A 17497-nucleotide genomic window follows, 5' to 3' on the forward strand; every position below is an offset into this window, starting at 1 on the left:
CCACCACTTCCCCCGGCAACAAGTTCCAGGCACTCACCACCCTCTGTGTAAAGAACTTGCCTCGCACATCCACTCTAAACTTTGCCCCTCTCACCTTAAACCTATGTCCCCTAGTAACTGACTCTTCCACCCTGGGAAAAAGCTTCTGACTATCCACTCTGTCCGTGCTGCTCATAACTTTGTAAACCTCTATCATGTCGCCCCTCCACCTCCGTCGTTCCAGTGAAAACAATCCAAGTTTATCCAACCTCTCCTCATAGCTAATGCCCTCCAGACCAGGCAACATCCTGGTAAACCTCTTCTGTACCCTCTCCAAAGCCTCCACGTCCTTCTGGTAGTGTGGCGACCAGAATTGCACGCAATATTCTAAGTGTGGCCTAACTAAAATCCTGTACAGCTGCAGCATGACTTGCCTATTTTTATACTCTATGCCCCGACCGACGAAGGCAAGCATGCCGTATGCCTTCTTGACTACCTTATCCACCTGCGTTGCCACTTTCAGTGACCTGTGGTCCTGTACGCCCAGATCCCTCTGCCTGTCAATACTCCTAAGGGTTCTGCCATTTACTGTATACTTCCCACCTGCATCAGACCTTCCGAAATGCATTACCTCACATTTGTCCGAATTAAACTCCATCTGCCATTTCTCCGCCCAAGTCTCCAACCGATCTATATCCTGCTGTATCCTCTGACAATCCTCATCACTGTCCGCAACTCCACCAACCTTTGTGTCGTCCGCAAACTTACTAATCAGACCAGCTACATTTTCCTCCAAATCATTTATATATACTACAAACAGCAAAGGTCCCAGCACTGATCCCTGTGGAACACCACTAGTCACATCCCTCCATTCAGAAAAGCATCGATAATACCTGGCTGATATCACCTCCCCCAAGATCTCTGTAAGTAGATTAGTGCTAACACTTTGTCAGACATACTCTTCAGTTACTATTGCTTTAAAATGCTTCACAGGTAAGAAAGGTAATTGCAGAAACAGCAAATTTTCTCAGTAGACAAGTGCTAAAGCTACTTTATCAATGATTTTAAGGAGTGCGTTTTATGTCAGAATGTTGAGCTTCTCATACTTTAAATCAGATCTAAACTTCTTATTCAGTGAAATACTGTGCAATCTTCATTAGATCAGCACTAGCTGTTTAGTGTGACTAAACAGACTGAATTTTTTTTTGTTGGGGGGGAAATTAAAACTGAAATCACAAATATAAAACAGAGCTTGTAAAATTTGGTTTTGGGTATTTGACATTAGTTTAGTCTTGGCCTTGCAATGCCTCTTTGTGCCCAGATCTTTCCAGAAATGTGGCTGACATTTGCTCTGTATTCAATCTACTTCTAATTTAATTATTCATCAAATACCAAATCTGATCCATTTAATTATTCATTAAATACGACATCTGATCCAGCACCTGTAACAATTATCGGCATTTCTGCTGCATGTCCTTAGTTAACCTCCTAGCCTGGTCTGGCCAAGTAGATGTGCATAGAAAACAGATGACTGAACTACATTGCAGCCAAACGTGACTATTTCTCCAAATACACAAGCTCAGCAATGAGGCCATTTTGTCTACTTCCATCATAAGAGACTGATCTGCAATATTAGCTACTTCAGTTAGAACACTTATTTATGTCTGACGAACTGTATTCTATTCCGTTCTACTTTTAGTTCAAAACCAACACAATATCTCGCAACCCAAGCCCTCCCTCCTAGATGACAATCTCATTCTGCCATTAACACTCTCTCTGGCCAAATGCTTTGTCTTTTACTATGGCTATTACTACTCCCTTTGCCTTTTGTTCCATAACCTCTTCATCATTTAATCTCTCCTGCCCTCCACCCTATCACAGACCTTCCCTTTTGTTTGTTCCCCCCTCCCCTTTCACTTGCTCAACACCTATTACATTTCTAACCTTTGCCAGTTCTAATAAAAGGTCATTGACCTGAAACGTTAACTCTGCTTCTCTCTCCACAGATGCGGCCAGACCTGCTGTGCATTTCCAGCATCTTCTGTTTTTATTTCAGATTGCCAGCGTCTGCAGTATTTTGCTTTTATTTATCACACTTATATGCACTGTGCCAGATTCTGGCATTTTCATTTTTGTGGAATGAGAGAAAGCAAGAGCATGTTGTTATTCCAGAATCCAAAACTATAGGGGTAGTAAGAACACCATTGATCTAGGGACTACAGTTTTTAATAAAGACCTTTCCCTATAGCTCCACCTGTAAAGCCTTCTTTCTCATCCTCTTATGTTCCAATTAGAGAAAGCCAATGAAACCCATGGAGGTGGCCTTGGACAAAAAGAAGAAAAAAGGCAGAGAAAGAGAAAAATTGAGAGAAAATGAGAGAAAACATTGATGCCACTTGGGCGCCTTCCTGTAGCCCATATGACAGCATCAGTTTAGTGTATTTAACCATATTTGTTTTTGGCATCAATTGATGCTTTAGGCATACAGCTCAGACCTGAAAATTTCACACTTAGGATTTAACAATGTCAACACTGTGTAAACAGAGGTAATGTGTTTACATGAGCTTGCTTCCATTGGGATCATTGACCTGAGGCAGTTTCTGGGGTTCTAGTTTCACAAACAGATGTTAAATATTTAATGTTCTGATCAGTAGAACTCATGTATAAATTAAATTGACAACAATCAGGAAAGTGCTCCTCCTTACTACAATGATAATATACATTTGAATTACCTGGTATCATAAATGGAGTTGGACAGTGTCGGGAGAATGACGATTGTCAAAGCACATTCTTAAATCAGCGCTTTTCTGTAGTTAGTGAAAAATATTGGATTCAGCCCGGCTGAAATTATACCTAACCACCATTTTGTGCATGATAGGATAAGAGTTTGTAAAGCTTTCAATTCACATAAATTTCTGTCAGTCATTTCTACTGGCAGAGCTAAAGCTTTATCCAATATCCAGTCCCATTTTTAGTAAGACCTTCTTCTGTACAGCTACATTTTAAACCTATAAATCTGCTATAAGCCCAACATTCAGAAAAGCTCTAAACTTACAATGTGTACAAGACTGCTTCTGCTCCACAGAATATGCTCCAATAATCATTTGCCCCCTCCAACTCCATTCATCAAACTAGTTTAGTGATAACAAGGTGGCTCTACTTAAACACCAGAATCAATCCAGCTGCGAGGTTTTCTGTCATAATCTATATACATGACCTTACACCAAAAATATGAATATGGTTAAAAGCATGTTGTGTCCATCATAAGGGCTACAGAGAACAGCCCAGGGGCATTAACATATTCTCTCTCCTTGTCTCTAATATCCTCTGTTCCCTTCTTTCTCACCATAGCTGTTTGACTATGGGCTTTGTGATTCCTTTCTTTCATAACAATGGAGACAAGGGTATTCCAGTATCTAGAATGGTAGTGAAAGCCGTCTACTGAAATAATATTGTCTCTAGATTTTTTTTTTCTAATCCTTGTCTTGAAGCTATCATTCCTGCAGATGTATGGCTCCACCCGCACAGGGCACCTTGCTGTACCTCAACCAAGTGGTCATTCCTCATATGTTAACAGGCTGCTCAACAGTGGGAATATCATAACTGGGCCCAATCTTGTCCTCAGCAAATATCCTCAGATCCACACTTTCCAGCAGAGGGAGCCAATGTTGTTTTTCTCCTCCATAAATTACAGGAGTTGAGCTGAGGGCAACTGTGGTACCCCTAGTGCAATGCCCATCCAAGATCAACTAATACAGCACTGACAAAGAATTGAGCACAGGGCCTTCTAGTTTGTGTGGCTATCCTACAGATTGCTTTCACTAGCCAAGCCTTGAGGAAATGATAGATGGTCTGTTGAGGCTCATCTGCCCTTTCAGTTGGATGTAAAAGACCCAATGGCACGATTCAAAGAAAAGCCGGAAGTTCTCCCAGTGTCCTGGCTGACATTTAATCCCTAAATCAACACCATTAAAAACAGATTATCTGATAATTTATCTCATTGTTTCTTGTGGGACCTTCCTGTGTGCCATATTTACCAACATTACAGCACTGACTACACTTCAAAAGTAAGCAAGTGGCTCTAAAGTGCCTTTGGTTATCCTCAGGATGTGATAGGCATTGTTTTTCTTCTTTCTATATTTTGAATAGAGGGTTTTCACTGCTGTTATGAACAATGGGATCGCACATCCTTCATAGAAGAGCAAGAAGAAAAGTGAAAGATACATGAGAAATAATGATTGCAGTATAATCTGAGACCAGGATATGGAAAATGCATATCTCCCACTGAATTTGAAAGCCCACTAGCCCTGAACTTCAGTGCCATCTGTATTTCATTGATATTTGCATCCCACTGATGCTTTGCTAGGTATTTGTTGCAGCCAGAGCGAGTTCATTGTGGTTATGATACACATTGGGAACTAGATTGTGGTCATATTCACGGCTATTCATTTCCTTACTCAGCATAATAGCAACAATTTGACTATGTTTTAGAGGAAGGGAGAGAGGTAATAAATTTTAATTGAAATAACTTGTATCACTATCAATGAATTGATTTGAGAGACTTTATATGGGAAGAATTTCCATTAATTCTTTAAACTTACATATCAGGTAACTGTGATGATACTAGTAAAATGTCAAAACCACCAAATACAGAAATGACCACAAAATCAAAGATACAAGCTTTGCAGTTATACTGAACATCAGAAACTCATTTTGCAAGTGTCAGCAATAACCCAGTTACTTCTCTTATTGATCACATTTTCCATGGTGCTACCAGAGCGATTAATTAAATGTAGATTGATTTCAGTAAAATAAGGGGCGGCGCAGTGGTTAGCACTGCAGCCTCACAGCTCCAGCGACCCGGGTTCAATTCTGGGTACTGCCTGTGTGGAGTTTGCAAGTTCTCCCTGTGCTTGCGTGGGTTTCCTCCGGGTGCTCCGGTTTCCTCCCACAGCCAAAAGACTTGCAGGTTGATAGGTAAATTGGCCATTATAAATTGCCCCTAGTAACACTCGGTGGTAGGGGAATATAGGGACAAGTGAGGATGTGGTAGGAATATGGGATTAGTGTAGGATTAGTATAAATGGGTGGTTAATGGTCGGCACAGACTCGGTAGGCCGAAGGGCCTGTTTCAGTGCTGTATCTCTAAATCTAAAATCTATTCAAGAGTAAAAGATAGCTCATTTCACAGCATGTTCAAGTTCTGATTCACCACAAACCTGTCATTTTGAGAAATGCAAAGCTGTGTTAATGCCCAGGCCACACACTCAGGCAAGTTCCTGTCCTTGAGAACTTCCTGCGCTCCTTCTCAAAACTATTCAATATGTGTTGTGCCTACTTTTACAAGAGTCAACACAATACCATTAAAGGAAGAGTCATATCCCACACCCGCATGGTGGGTGGATTCAGGGGAGTCAGAACAAAACCTCAAGATTAAACAGTGCAGATTGATCTAATACTTTGTTGATCTCAAGGCCTATAGCTGTGGTCAGCAACCAGCACCTCCTGGTATATTGCAAGTTTTATCTTTGTACTTTTAAAAACCCAGAACATAATCAGAAACAAAAAAAAATTGAGAAAAGTTGTGTAAAACCAGAATGTTGCAATTGGTGGGATTCTGCCCTGTGAAATGGATCAATGAGTGGGCTCACTGGGTTGCCAACTCTCCAGAGTTGCCCTGGAGTCTCCAGGAATTAATTTTAATCTCCCGGATGCTTTTGTAAGCAACACAGGATAAAAATCATAAGAACATTAACAAAAAATATTTTTTTCCTTACTTTCTTTAAATACTTTTCTTCATTAGTTTCCACTTATGAGGTAGAGCAAAACTAGAGGCCATCAATACAAGATCAATAGCATACATGGCTATGGGCCAAGTGCTGGAAAATGGGATTAGAATAGTCAGGTGCGCGATGGCCGGCACAGGCATAATGGGCCGAAGGGCCTGTTTCTATGCTGGAAAACTCTATGACTCTTAAGCTAGTCACCAAGAAATCAAATAGGGAATTCAGAAGAAAGTTCTTTATCCAGAGAGTGATAAGAATGTGGAAATCGCTACCATAGGGAACAACTGAGATGTGCAGTAGAGATGCATTTAAGGGGAAGCTGGGTAAGCATATGAAGGAGAAAGGAATAGTAAATGAACTTGATAGAGGAAGGATGCAAGAAGGCTCAAATGGGACATAAATGTCGGCATGGGCAGAATGGCTTGTTTGTGTGCTGGATATTTTATGTCTATGTAATGAAAATATTGGAGATGGAAAAAAGACTATTTGACTGGTTGGGGTAGTTGGAATGGGAGTCCATGTGATGAAACTTCCAGCAATAGGTCCAACACGGAATGGAGAAGGTAAAGCAGTGTGAAGCAGGTAAGCACCCCTCAGCAAGCAGCTGTGAGAGTGCAAATCTGCCATAAATATTGTATGTAAAGATTAGCACCAGTCTCCAACCTGGTTTGCATGCTACTTTGTGTCCCACTTTAAAATTCTTCCAATGTTTACACAAGTTTTTGCTTGCTTGTCAAAGAAGGAAGAAAGCTTTGCATGATGTTAGACCATAATTTGCTGTGGCAGAGCAACAAACAGCATCTTGTCCATGCCTGTTTAATCTTGACGATATTGCTTAAAGTGCAAGCTGATATAATGTCTCAGCAAGGGAAAGAGGGCATCTGGGACCTGAGTTAATAGGACAAGAAATGGTGTATCTCCTTGACCAATCAGATTGAATAATTGTGAAATTAACAGCGCAAGGACTGAGAAGAATGTGTAAATTAGAGACAGAAAAGTAAAAGATTTTAATTTTAAAATTTTACATTTTTTAAAATATCCAGCAACAATTAAAGGACAGAATGAGACTCCACATTTGTAATAGTTAATTTTCAGTGACAGAACAGTTGAGTGGCAACAATTAACACAATGTTAAAAGAATCTCTGGCAGCTAATCCAAACAGTTAAATATGCAGAGACTTTATATGACTTCAAATAGGCTCCTTCCGTCACTTCATTCAAGCTCTAACTTTCCGTGGCGAGTTTAGTTCATATCTATCATGCAAGTACAGCAACTTCACATCATTCAATGTATTTCAATGGTGAGCCAGAGACATATGTTTTTGCAAAGCTAACTTTGAGACAGCAATTTTTGGATTTCCACATTTAATCATGCATCTGCCATTGGCTGAATTTGGCATAATACTTGTGCAGAAAAAAATGACAAGCACCATTACTCTCATAATTATTTTGACAGTAAATTATGGGTCTTTATTGATTTATTCTCAGAAATTTCTCAAACCGCTTCATCGTCAATGAACTGATTTTGAAGTGTGCAGTGACTGATTATGTAGGCAAAGAGCAGCCATTTTGCATTATGCAAATCTTATAATCAGCAATAAAAAGAATGATCGGCTACTCTCTTTTTTTGCAGTTGTTTGAAGAAGAAATGTTGGCCAGCATACTGGAAGAGCTACATGCTTTCCTTCAAATAATCTCATGAGACTTAACGTCCATCTAAACAGGGAGAGGGGCCTCAATTTCATATCTCGTGAAGGAAAGCACAGCCAACAATGCTGAAATCCCTCAGCACTACACTGAGGTTTCAGGCTGGATTATGTGCTCAAGTTGTGAAGAAGCATTAAAAACAACTATAACCTTTTCTTGCCAAGCGAACCAAGCTAAAACAAGCTGATACATGTTTATATTCTTTCAAATAGATTTGTCTCTGCCCTACCCCAGTGAAAGTTGCTTTATGATGGCCCTCCTGCTTGGAAAATCTTGTAATTGCCACACATGCAAATATACACATCTACAATATATCAAAATTCACGGGACTTCCTGTTTGTCACACCGACTTCTTATGGTCGCAGATCTGTCATGCTTTTGCAACATTTTGTATGATCATAATTAAGGTATGAAGCTGGGCAAGATGAGCTTCCAAACACATATCGCACCATTCCTCAGTCCACCCATTTCCACTTCTGCAACATCACCCAACTCTGCCCAGCCTCAGTGTTTGTACTACTGAAACCCTCATCCATGTCATTGTAACCGCTAGACATGACTATTCCAACACACTCCTGGCCAGGCCCCTGTGTTCACCCCTCTGTAAATATGAGCTCATCCAAAACTCATTCATCCATCACCCCTGCTGTGCTCACTGGCCTTCATTGGCACCTGGTTAAGCAACTTCTTGATTTTAAAATTCTTATCCTTATTTTCAAATCCTTCTCTGGCCTTGCCCTTCCCTAATTCTGTATTTTCTTCCTGCCTTAAAACCCTCAGATATTTGCACTCCTCCTGAGCATTCCCAATTTTAATCATTCTAACATTGCCAACCTTCAGTTGTCAAGGCCCTTATCTCTTGAATTCTGTCCCTAAACCTCCTGGTCTCTCTCTTCTCCTTTAAGACGCTCCATAAACGCTACCTATTTGACCAAGCTTTTTGTCATTGGTCCGAATTCTCCTTATGTGGTTTGGTGTCAAATGTTGTTTGATACTGTTTCTGTGAAGCATCTTGGGATGTTTTAATACGTTAAAGGTACTATTTGAATGTAAGTTGTTGTTGTGAAAAGTCTAGAGGAAACATCGAGATCTATTTTAATAGGCAATAGTGCATAACACCTGCTGAGACTGTGCCATGAGTCACCTGTATTTGCCTGTCATTTTGTGTAACCCGAGCTTGTGATCTTGTTAGGTGGCAATACAAAGATTTATCTCTGCTGTCTGTGTATCTAACCCAGTATCGCAGGCTTGTTGGCAAGTTTTATTTTGCTGCTACTTTACCTGTTGAACCTGCAAGTTCCTGAACTTGCCACTTTCAATACCTCCCAGTGTCTCTCAGCCTCTGACTGGAATCAGTGCCCAGTGGCTACACACCTTTCAATACCTTCCTGCCACCGAGGCACTTGAGTTAATTGCTTTAGCCACAGTTAACTTTTAAAATGCCAGCCTATAGCCTGGCATTGTGGCATTTTGCCTGGGGATATGGGCTGAACATAGTGCTAAGAACAAGTCAAAGGATGCCCTATTCTGACTGTTCCTCTTACTTCTTTAATAACACATTTAACTTTTAAAGTAAAGTATCCATTTTCACACAAAGCTCTTTTAAAGACAAATGATTTAAAATGTGCAGGACAATCCATTTATCACTAAATCAGTCTCAGGCTGAACCTGTCAGTTGGTACATAAGCTATATTTTTTGCCTGTTTTGTGGAATGTGGGCGTCACTGGCAAGGCCAGCATTTGTTGCCCATCCCTAATTGCCCTCAAGAAGGTGGCAGTGAGCTGCCTGCTGTTAGGGAGGGAGTTCCAGGATTTGATCCAGCGACAGTGAAGGAACGGTGATATATTTCCAAGTCAGGATGGTGTGTGACTTGTATGCTATCAGAGGCTTCGTTATACTGCTGGATACATTATCCAGTCCAGAAGATAACATTCATCATACAGAATTATGCAGGCGCTAACTTTAAAACCAGAAGTGGGGCATGATAGATTGTGCTCGTGATTTGAACTCTAACTGGTATTGATATTGCTGCCAAGAGCAGCAGAAAAATCAAGCACAATTAAGGAAAATAAAACCTGGACAGCCCAACAACCACAGAGAGATTATCTAGGTACATTCTAATGTTGTCCTTTCCGTCATGATGCCACTTTACATTGCATTATTTCAGTTCATTAGTAAGTTTGTCATATTTATTATATTCTACCTTTTGAATGGTAAACAAGACCTGAAATCTTTTCTGCCTTTACATAATGGGAATGCTGCATGTTAGGTTTGCCTGTTAGACACATCATGTACTCCGCAGTTGTTTAAAAGGCATCATCTATTTACATAATCTGCAGCTCCCGATTACAACTGCATGCGCTCTTTTACACTTTAAGTTGTCAAGCTCAAATAATAAAATGTTAATTCAACTTACATTCAGTTATCTACTAAATGTAAAACCACTAAAGCAAAGTGCAGCACTGTCACTGATAGAAGTGGAAGAGATCAGTCACTAAGCTTCACACCACTCCTGGCACTTAATCTAATAGAATGGACCAAAATATAATAGGAGAGCAAGAGGAATAAAAGGAAAACAATAGATCTTTCAGGAGATACAGAACAGCTGTCTGAGTGGTTCAAGAGGTATCCTAATCCATGTATAAAACTCAAAGAGTTTGGAACTATAACCTGACTGCTCAGATTCATTTGGGCTATAAAATTTGTCACTAATCCAGTTTTATGTGGATGTTCCAATCAAGTTTTAGACATTCCCACAGAGACAGTGCATTGGCCAACACCAGGCCCACCAATCACCCGGCGCGCCCCGCAACCCCCCCCCCACCCCCAACCACATCATCAATACACAGCATTCACACATCATTAACTGGCATCACAACTGTAGGGTAGCAGGAATTGTTACATTCAGTACATGCCACAGATGACTACAGAACAAATACTGACGCTGGTTAATGCACAATGAAGTAATCGTTTTAAATCAAACTGTATATAGGCCTCAATATCAGTGGGAAGATCTTTTTAAGCACGTCAGTTCTCACCAGTAAAATTTCATAAGCACAGCAATAGAACTGTACTTAGTTGCAAGACTGAGTAAGCTTAGCTGAGTTGGTGCATATTTATAGAAAAAAATGAAAAAAAGGTTAATTACAAAGAGGTCAACGTCAGAGCAACATTTCCAGCCTGAGTAACAACACACTACCCTTTAGGAGCCTGCTCCAGTGAACAATGTTGATGATCAGTTCTAACATTGGACTCCAACAGTCTCAGAATAAGTCAAAAGGAAGTATCATTAGCCTGTTACAGGATAATAGTAAAATGTAAATTGTGTTACGAATTCAACTACACTTAATTGTTCTCCATTCAAAACATATTACATTCAAACATATTGCCAATGGCAACAAGACTATATAGTTTCCCTTCTCCATACCAATAACCTACATAACATTTTTCAGTTGTGAATTCTATTTCTATCACTCTTGTTTTTGGTGAATGCTACAGTACTATATAGGTAAGGAGCTTTTCAATACCCTTCGCAAACATTCCTACCTGATAAAACTCTCGAAGCCAGTTCTTTTGTAGATTTTCAGGCTGCAAAACACAAGGCAAGAATAAGTAAATAAACTGTTCTGAATATACACACTGTAATATAACTGTGTTATATTTAGCCCTCTGGGGGTTGTGAGTATGATTTTTCCCATTAAACCTTTTATTTATTTTTTGCGTGCAATAACTAAAATGAAAATGGTGATTATTTTACTCAAATGGAACTATTCATCATTCATTAGGCCTGTACTGAAAGCTGCTAAAAAAAAAATTCCCTTCAACCTATCTCTGGAAAAACAGAAAAAGTCTCCTTTATAATTTCCATGAGAATGTGCATTATCTAATTCCTCAGTCTAGAAGGAGAATACTTGGAACTAAATGGGTAATGCAGCAGTTTCTAGGTTTTTACATTAAAAGATTAGACCTAAGATTAGGTCCATGCAGGACAAGGCTCAGCTAAGCTGGAAATGTTAATCAGGACAATAATATCTGGCCATCAAGATATATAAAAACACACTCTCATGCTGAACACAAATACAATGCTGAATGGAAAATGATATTTAATATAGCTGTTACCCTTAATATTGGACATTGATGGTAAACTCACTCGACTTTTAGTCTAGTGATTATACGGACAGCTAATTAAAACATCTAAAAGATTAAATCTTCAAAATTCCTCCTGGCATTTTTTTTTTTAAAGACCATTTCAGTTGGCCAGACCCATCATCTCTGATCTGCCCTGAGAACACTGCAATGTCATCAAATTTCAGAGTTAGCACATCTTATGGTGACAGATGTAATGGGGTCTTTTACTCTGCCCATGACAGTATCCAGTCTGGAGTCAGTATGCAAGATAAAGCTAGGCCAAGGCAAAAGTGCACCATCGAAATCATTTAATTTTCCTCTGACCTCTAATTTTTATTTAGAGATCAAAAATAAAAACAGACATCTGGGTCAGTTGTAGACTCATCGATAGAGATCGAATGCCCTGATTTTTTTGATTCGTTCTTGGCCAGCATTTATTGCCCATCCTGAATTGCCCTTGAAAAGGTGGTGGTGAGCTGCCTTCTTGAACCACTGCAGTCCATGTGGGGTAGGTACACCCACAATGCTGTTAGGGAGGATGTTCCAGGTTTTTGACCCAGTAACAGTGAAGGGACAGCAATATAGTTCCAAGTCAGGATGGTGTGCAACTTGGAGAGGAACTTGCAGGTGGTGACCTGCCCATGCGTCTGCTGCCCATGTCCTTCATAATATTAGAGGTCACGGGTTTGGAAGGTGGTGTCGAAAGAGTCTTGGTAAGTTGCTGCAGTGCATCTTGTAGATGGTACACGCTGCTGCCACTGGACTCCGATAGAGGAGGAAGTGAATGCTTAAGGTGGTGGATGGAGTGCCCATCAAGATGGCTGGTTTGTCCAGGATGGTGTCCTGGAACTATACTCATCCAGGCAAGTGGAGAGTATTCCATCACACTCCTGACTTGTGCCTTGTAGATGGTGGACAGGCATTGGGGAGTCAGGAAGTGACTTACTTGCCACAGAATTCCCAGCCTCTGACCTGACAGTATTTATATGGCTGGTCTAGTTAAGTTTCTGGTCAATGGTAACTCCAGGATGTTGATGCTGCAGGAATCAGCAATGCTAATGCCTTTGAATGTCAGGGGGAGATGGTTAGATTCTCTCTTTTGGAGATGGCCATTGCCTGGCACTTCTTGTGATGGAATATAGGCATAATAGACTTAATTAAATAGAATTTGGAAATAGTTAGTGTATTATGCCTTTTAGAAGTAAAGATTGAATGGATGATCAGTTATTAAAACTCACTGACATTCCCCTTTAAAAGTCAAAAAATTTCAAGGTCCCTATTATGAACAAGTTGGGAAATCTATTTGTGTCTCTGTTGTCAGGGGCTTGGAAGATAAACACACATATTGAAATATACTGTGTGACCTCAGTAAGAGGTAGCAATGAACTTAATTAGTTTATGGGGTTGTTGATGCAGACAAATCGGCTCCGGAGGTAGCTTTAAGGTACCATAAAAAGGCAATTATAGAAAATGGACTTATAGGAATCTGAGGTCAAGTAAACACAATTATAAAAGTTTGACCAGATAAGGGCTTACAACTTCAGAAAACAGGGGGTTTCCAGTAAAACATTAAGTGGGAGAGATACATGTTGAAGAGAGTTTCCCAGGCCCTTATATCAGGGATATTTATGACTTAGCCATAAATATTAATAGGCTATCTGAAAGATGGCAATATTCTCTGTTGGTTTTCTTTCTTTGAGGGAAAGCTAGTACAATTATTTGGACCCAATTAAGTGTCTGAGAATTTGTCTGTTTGAACTTGATTAAGGAAGAATTATAGGGATGTACTCCTGATTTGGTTTAGTCCATAAGGTTAAAGGGGTTAAAGTCATAAATCACTTCATTGTGTGGTGCAAATATTAACTTGCCACTTGTCAGCCTAAGCCTGAATGTTGTCCAGGTCCTGCTGCATATGGATATGGACTGCTTAAGTATCTGAGGAGTTACTAATAGTACTGAATCATATAGGCATTGTTTCTTTCTCCACAGATGCCACCAGACCTGCTGAGTATTCCCAGCATTCTTTGTTTTTATTCCCCACTTCTGACCTTCTGTTAGAGGGAAGATCATTGATGAAGCAACTGAAGATTGTTGAGCCCAGGACACTACCCTGAGTAACTCCTGCAGCACTGTCCTGGGGCTAAGGTGATTGGCCTCCAACAACCACAAACATCTTCCTTTGTACTAGTTATAAGTCCAACCAGTGGAGAGTTTTCTCCCAATTCCATTGACTTCAATTTTGCTAGGGCTACTTGGTGCTACACTCAGTCAAATGCTGCCTTGATGTCAAGGGCAGTCACACTCACCTCACCTCTGGAAATCAGCTCTTCTGTCCCTGTTTGGACCAAGGCTGTAATGAGGTCAGAAGTTGAGTGGCCCTGGCAGAACCCAGATTGAGCATTGGTGAGCAGGTCTTTGCTGAGTAAGTGCCACTTGATAGCACTGTCGACAACACCTTCCATCACTTTGCTGATAATTGAGAGTAGACTGATGGGACGGTAATTAGCTGGATTAGATTTGTCCTGCTTTTTGTGGACAGGACATACCTGGGCAATTTTCCACATTGTCAGGTAGATGCCAGTGTTGTAGCTCTATTGGAACAGCTTAGCTAGATGCGCTGCTAGGTCTGGAGCACAAATCTTCAATACTACAGCCAGGATGTTGTGAGGGCCCATAGCCTTTGCTATATCCAGTGCCATCATCCATTTCTTAATATCATGTGGCATGAATCACATTGTCTGAAAACTGGCATCTATGATGGTGGGGTCCTCAGGAGAAGCCCGAGGTGGATCATCCACTCAGTATACCTGGCTGAAGATGGTTGCAATGCAACTCCAATATCATTATATCATCTGATTACCAAGATGGTAGATGGTGAACGAGATGGAGCTTGGGCTTTTTCTGTCTAGCAATTTCTATGCTTCTATGTTCCTAAATATTGGAAATTTGAAATAAAACAGAAAATGCCACAAATAGGCAGCAGATCCATCGATCTCTGAAAAGAGGAAAGGACAGGTTCAGACCTTTTATCAGAAGATATTTGTTTATCTGAAACATTAACCTGCCTCGTCTCTCTTCCGATGCTATGGGCCTCTTGTGTAGTTCAGGAAATTTCTGTTTTTATTTCAGTCTTCCATCCCTATTACTTTACTGCTGAAGGCAGTGACTCAGACTGAGCTCCACAGACACTACAGAGTGGATTCACTTTTCTTGTGGATTCTGAATGTAACCTGTATAGCACAATGTTGCTTTCTATAGTAGATTCAGTGGTGGTGGTGGGGAGGTCAGGTTATTACATTAATTTCACAAAATTAAAATTTTTACATCGGAAATTACTTTTGAAAAACTTTTCTAAAGTACTGCTTTAACTAACGTTCTTGAAACTAAAGAAAGATGTGTCATCTTCAAAATGGTGTATATGCTGAAGTGCTACTGTACTAGCTGCATAATAGCATCAGTTGGATCACAGCACCATTGCCTCCAGAGTCAGGAAAATAGCAGACAAGTACTGCAAATACTGGAAATCCAAATGCAAAACAGGAAATGCTTGAAATATGCAAAATGTAGCCAGAATTCATAAGAGAAAAGGCAGGTTATGAAGTTTTGAATGTCCCCCTTTGAGGACACCCACCCAAAATGTCATGACCTGCTGACTAATGTGCTGATTTCCGACATTATCTGTCATTGGCAGTTACATCTGTGTAACTGTCATTAACTCCTTGCTCTTACTTTCACTTCTAGCAGACAGATCATTTAACTAAAGCTATCAACCCATACTGTGCAGAACAGTATGGTATACAGAACATGTACAGTTACATTGTCACTTTATATGCTAGCTTGAAGAGTTAATGTATAAATAGGCAGTCATGTAACTTGGAAAGAACATGGCTTGAGTGATTGAGCATGTGCAGTTAATCCACTATCAAACCATTACAGATTTAATTAGGTCATTCTAAACAGTGATTGCCAGCAAACACTTGAGTAAATTCACTTGGGAGTTCTCTTGTTATTGGTTTGAGCCTCATCACTGCCTCATGCTGTCCACCCAAATACTCTAGAAAATATTAACTTTCTCTGCTTGTCCTCAATACACGAGCAAAAGTGTAGAAATAGTAAATTTTAGTAAGTGCTTGCATCCTGCACCTTCCTAATACCCCGCACAGAGGATGCTCCGTACGTATGGCAACCTGACTGATCTCTGTGACAGGGTTCCATTCGGAACCAATGATCCTAAAAGCACCAGTCTCCCAATCACATTTTTGAAAGTTTTCAGGTGGTCATCCACTGGCATTTATTATCATTAAACAAGACAGCCACGTTGCATGGGTTTGATGAGGGGATAATGAGTAGCATAGGAAGAATCCACTTATGCCTGAACTCCATTTACATAATTCAGTCTGCTGTTAATCCGAATGCAAATTATGAATGACAAGAACAACACAAACATTTTATTTGGCATGTATATAGATTCCCATATTTTCAGCTTGTTTTTGTGTAATCTTGGCAGAATTGTCTCAGAGCATGGGGAGGAGGGGAAGACAAAACTTGACTAATCAGAACATTTAAAAGGGACAAATGCGTGCAGGTGTGTTTTCACTGTAACTAAATGTGTTGCTAATGGTGGTTCTACAGTGGCAGCATCAGCCATGTCTAGCATGAGGACAAAATGGAACCAACAACACTTCTGTCATCACATTAACAAGGTCTCTCTACGTGTCTACCTCCATAGTCACACACCACAAGAATCTTGTGCCATTACAAGAAGAGAAAATAAAAGGGACATGGTTCACTGTTATTGACAAACTCATGGCATCAAATGTCCCGGGTAACAATACAACTCTGAAGAACTGTTTGTTGTAATATCAGTGCAAGAATCAGCCACAAAAGTACAACCAGATATTCCCCAACACTGACATCCAGCACATCATTAAGCAGAAAATGTCATAGAAAAGAGCATTGAAAAGCTTCAATGCCCCCAGATATCAATTATTTTCAGTGAAAATGTTTTAATTTACCCACAACAGCACATGTTTGAAGTAATCTATTCTGGCAGGTTTTCTTTTCTATGCGGAGAGTGATGAACTGTTCAGTTCTATACACACAGCACTGAACAGTTTTCTCCTTACAAACCATTTCTGATTCTGGTCCCCCACTGCAATAATAACCTTTTAATCACTTTTTTAAAAAATTCATTCTTGGGATGTGAGCATTGCTGGCAAGGCCAGCATTTATTGCCCATTTTTATTTGCCCTTGAGCAGGTGGTAATGAGCCACCTACAACTGAGCGGCTTGCTAGGCCATTTCAGAGGGCAGCTAACAGTCAACCACATTGGTGGGGTCTGGAGTCACATGTAGGCCAGACTGGGTAAGGATGGCAGATTTCCTTCCCAGGCGGATTTTTTTACAATAATCTGGTAGTTTCATGATCATTATTAGTGAGACTAGCATTTTATTCCAGATTTATCAATTAATTGATATGTGAGCATTAGCCCAGGGCTCTGGATTACTAGTCCAGTAACATTACCACTATGCTACTGTCCTCTATATATTTGAAATGCTGCATTTAAAATGTAAAATTATTGCCTGAGCCAAACTTCAATGCTACCTTTAAATCCTCCAATGGTAGAGATCTAGGGATAAATATTGGAGGGGTCAGATTATTGTAATGATGACTGCAAATTATTTTCAATTTCATGAATTTCCAGCAAATGGAACATCACTAAATCACACTGAGAGATTTTTCAAATACAAATCCAATCAGGAAATAATGGTGCACAAGGGAGAGAGAGGTGGGACCACAGATAAGCCCAACGCTGCCTTTACCAGATGTCTCAATGTGTGCACATTTACAGCAGGTGCTGGTGAGGGAACCTAATCTGTCACAGGGATGTTAAAA

General features: G+C 40.2%; 1 protein-coding gene across 1 annotated transcript in view; it reads right to left on the reverse strand.

Moving 5' to 3' along the window:
• Nucleotides 1-17497, reverse strand: part of inpp5a (inositol polyphosphate-5-phosphatase A) — a 621533-nt gene that overhangs the window by 403329 nt on the left and 200707 nt on the right. Inside the window, exon 2 of the mRNA XM_068052673.1 lies at nt 11020-11061. Coding sequence (XP_067908774.1) covers nt 11020-11061 — 42 coding nt within the window. The remainder of the gene's footprint in view (nt 1-11019; nt 11062-17497) is intronic.

Source organism: Heterodontus francisci, chromosome 20, assembly GCF_036365525.1.
Source record: "Heterodontus francisci isolate sHetFra1 chromosome 20, sHetFra1.hap1, whole genome shotgun sequence".
Lineage (NCBI taxonomy): Eukaryota > Metazoa > Chordata > Chondrichthyes > Heterodontiformes > Heterodontidae > Heterodontus > Heterodontus francisci.